A 3,788-nucleotide genomic window follows, 5' to 3' on the forward strand; every position below is an offset into this window, starting at 1 on the left:
AGATAGATAGAATAAAAATATTCTTTTGAATCAGATTATATAAAAGTTGTATTAATTAATACATTTTTTATTTATTTTTATTCCATACCAGTAGATGGCAGTAACGCAAATCTTCAGTTTTCTTGCCAACCGTCAAAGAGCACCAGAAGAAGAAAAGGAAAAAGAAAACGAAGAAGAAGAAGAGGCGTTCCGGCTGGAGGAGGTTTCTCTGTTGTGGCAGAGCTCCAGAAGCCAGCAGAACCTTCCGCTGGCTGCTGGTCCATTTCTGGAGCGGCTGTCCTGGTTTGAGTGATGAAGAACGGTGGTTTCAGCACAAGACGGAGGGAAATGGCGGCCGTTCCCGATAAAGTCGATATGTCCTTAGGTAACATTCTCCTTTTTTTTTTTTTTACTACCAAAATAGATTCCTTGCGATGTTAGCATCTGCTTAGTGGCACCAGCCTGGCAGTCTGGATAAATGTAAACTTTGCATTTCTCGCTGTTCTCATTTCAACAGATGACATAATTCGCCTAAATAAAAAGGAGAAACAGTTGATAAGAAGACAAGCTAATGTGAATCGCAGACCGTTCAAGAAGAAAGGCCGTTTGAGTCAAACCAGGAGCGGAGCAGCAGCACAGAGAGGTGGGAGCTAACCTTCCCCCTGCTACTGCGGCGAGATCCCGTTACAAATAATTAAAACTGTGGGCAAATTGTCGTCTCACCAGGAGGTGGCGCACCCCGAGGAGGAGCGGCTGTGCTAAGAAACAGGAGGGTTCCTCCTCTGGTGGGTCGGCGGCGGGGTCAGGGGGTCATCACCGGGCTGGCGGCCAGGAGGCCCGCCGTCCTGCTGAAACGAGCCGGAGTGCTGAACAGATCAGCAGCCAGCCAGGTAACACCCAGACTGAGAGGAGAGGAGAGGTCGGCAGATGATGCGTTCAATGCCCAAGAGGGAATCTCTGGTTCAGTTTAACACAGAGGTTGCATCAGTGGACATCCTGGACTCCTTCTGTGTTGTTAACACATTCAGAGTGAAGTTCTCACAGTTGGAAATGTGAGAGGAGGCATCTGTCCACAGGAAGTACAGTGTGAAAGTGATTGTTTGCTAAACACTGAGCGTCGCATATGAAGCTTCCTGCGGTGGTGAAGTAAAATAACATGTTTATAGAAGCTATGAATGATTCAGCTGAAAGCAACAGACAGGAAAAGTAGCTGCTTCTTTCAGCATGTGGATTCCTTGCAGTCATGCGAGGTCGAGCAGGACTAGTTTTCTCGTCCATTCATCCCCGTTGGACCGGATGTTTTGCAGATTCTAGTCGAATCGTGTCATCTGTAGAAATATCTGCGAATGTTTGGTAAATCGGATTTAAACGCGTTTAATAAACGGCGTCTGATTTCTTCTTGTTTTTACGATTTTCATAATAAGACGTGACTCCATATTGGAGATGAAATTTTGGGAACAAAATTAACTTTAGAGTCTATGAGCATAAGGAATGGTCTGAGTGAAACGGCTCTTGGGGCAGCATTCATGGTGAATCTTTCCCAAACTCCTGGCTCGCATTTTGCTGCAACTGTTTTTTTTCTTCCACTTAGCTTTCCATCGAACAGCCAGATTTTTTTATCAGGGTCTGTTAAGCAGCTGTGAAGTCGGGAGTCTTCCTCCTGATTGTGAAGTGATCTTTATTTTCTTTCTGCTCTAAATGGATTAAAATGCATTTATGTCTTTTGTTTGTTTTGTTGCATAAGAACCCTCCTTTCGCCTCGTTCGTTCAGAAAGCGCGGACGAGGCCCTTCATTCAGCGCTCGGAGGCCCAGTACAGGAGGCCGGAGGTGCCGAGGCGGCCCTACCGGCAGCCCGATCCACAGAGAGGCCAGAACGCGGCAGCGTCGTCGTCTAGGAGACCGTTCCAGCTGCGGCGACGGTGAGATCTGATGGGTCCCGCTCAGACACGGAGCCCCATCCCTCTGGAGCGTTTCCATAGCTTGTGCTTTCCTCTATGCAGACCTCTGCCGCCGGTCCAGCAGACGCAGAGGGAGGCTCGCCAGGCCACCTTCCTGTTCCGCAGAGGGCTCAAGGTGCGCAGCGTTAACGCTGATATGGATGAAATCAGACCTGATGTTTCCCAAGGCGACACATTTAATATCCTCTGTGCTGCGCAGGTTCAAGCCCAGGTACAGAAGACGAACCTTCACACTCCTCCAGTCAGAACACGACAGTAAGTCTCCTCAGTGTGATTGGTTGGGTCCATTAGAAAGAGAGGCTGGGCGTCCCTTAAAAGTCTTAAGTTCATATATCTAAAATGAATGCCTTATAAATTGATTTAAAAAAAATAGACATGTATATCTGTTTGCATGACGCAGCTCTCCTGCTTGCCCACTAGGTGGCGCACGTCTACAGCCGGCAGTGGAATTCTGACTGTTTCTATTGACAACCCGACAGCCAGAACTCAACCAGAGTGAGCGTTCAGTGCCACCTCCTCCGAAGTAGAAAGTTCTGTGGAGAGATAACGTATCTTAACACACCTCTGCCTCCAACAGCATCTGTGTTTAACTTGCTCGTAGGCCTCCTACTGCGTGGACGCTGCACCCGCCGCCTGTCAGCTCGGCTCCAGTTAAGGTGGAGACGGAGGAGAAGAAGATCCCTAAAGGAGTCCCTCTGCAGTTTGACATCAACAGCGTCGGGAAGCCGGTAAGAAGACGTTCGGATTTCTTCCTGCAGGTGATTTATTTTTTTTCGGTCATTCATTATAGTGTCCGTTTTGTTTTTTGCCTCCCCAGCAAACGTCGATGACTCTGAACGAGCGATTCCGCATCCTCAAAGATCGGCGCGTCGCCACGGCGCAGAGCAGCCGGGGCAGCAGGTTTGTTACTGTGGGTTAGCCCGACGCGACGGAAGAGACGACGCCCCAAAGAACCTCCGTCCCGCTCTGACTCCGCCCCAACAACGGGACATGTGCCGAGTCGCTGTGATGCCACTGAGAGGGAAGCCTGAATGGGACAAATAAGCAGGATTCACACGGCTGCTCTGTCACCGGAGCAGTTGGGGAAAAAGCTTCCGTTGTCTTCTTGATGTCGGTGTATTCAACTTTTTGTGTTGTGACAACTCAGTGCAGGGGAATATTTGTAACTTTTTTTTTTCTCCCCGTTATGACTCGGAACTGTTAAAACTACGAACACTTTTTAAAAAGCATTTTGTTGTCAGAGAAGATGACGGTGTATTTGCTAGGATGGCGTGTGGGGAAAGAACGTTTTTCTGCCATGAGTTTTGTAAGTTCTTTAAATAAAAGATTGTCTAAATACTGATCCTGATGCAGCATTATGACCATGACTTCTGATTCTCAGTATTTTTTAAAAATCAAAATTTTTGAGCTTTATATTATGTTATACTGCTAATTCATTATCAAAAACATACCTGGAGCTTTGCCTTCATTCTTTCCTACATCTTTGAGAAATTCTCTAATCTCCAGTGGTAACCATTCAGCTGTGCAAAACACTTGGGTGGGCCTAGCCCCGCCTCCTTGGAGCTTTCCCTCTGGGATTAGTTACTTTAACTGTATAATTTAGACCTAAAGAGCAAGCAGCTACTGGGTTTTAAAACTAGTTCAGTCTGGAAAAATGAACTTAAACTGATCAAAGCTAGCGGCGAATTAACTGTCAACTTGTCACTTATTAGGTAAAAGCTGATAAGACTTACTAGCTAACAGGCCAAAAGCTAACAAGCGTCGAGTTATTAGGTGTGGTTGTTGTAATCCTGACCGACCACACCACGAGCTGAGCCACACTGGCACGTGAGAGCGAGTGAAACGACATC

General features: G+C 47.1%; 1 protein-coding gene across 2 annotated transcripts; it reads left to right on the forward strand.

The window, feature by feature from the left end:
- Positions 1-87: 87 nt before the first annotated feature.
- Positions 88-3,286, forward strand: LOC114145864 (UAP56-interacting factor). 2 transcript variants are annotated; one of them, XM_028019511.1, is made up of 9 exons: positions 88-364; positions 497-622; positions 706-869; positions 1,751-1,899; positions 1,981-2,053; positions 2,138-2,193; positions 2,359-2,433; positions 2,540-2,666; positions 2,756-3,286. In XM_028019511.1, exons 1-9 carry the CDS (start codon positions 292-294, stop codon positions 2,855-2,857), a joined length of 945 nt encoding a protein of 314 aa, XP_027875312.1. In that variant the 5' UTR covers positions 88-291; the 3' UTR covers positions 2,858-3,286. The 2 variants fall into 2 exon arrangements, with proteins under 2 accessions (XP_027875312.1, XP_027875311.1); XM_028019510.1 differs by having other exon boundaries at positions 90-364; positions 1,724-1,899.
- The last annotated feature ends 502 nt before the right edge of the window (positions 3,287-3,788 follow it).

This window comes from Xiphophorus couchianus, chromosome 6, assembly GCF_001444195.1.
Source record: "Xiphophorus couchianus chromosome 6, X_couchianus-1.0, whole genome shotgun sequence".
Classification (NCBI taxonomy): Eukaryota; Metazoa; Chordata; class Actinopteri; order Cyprinodontiformes; family Poeciliidae; genus Xiphophorus; species Xiphophorus couchianus.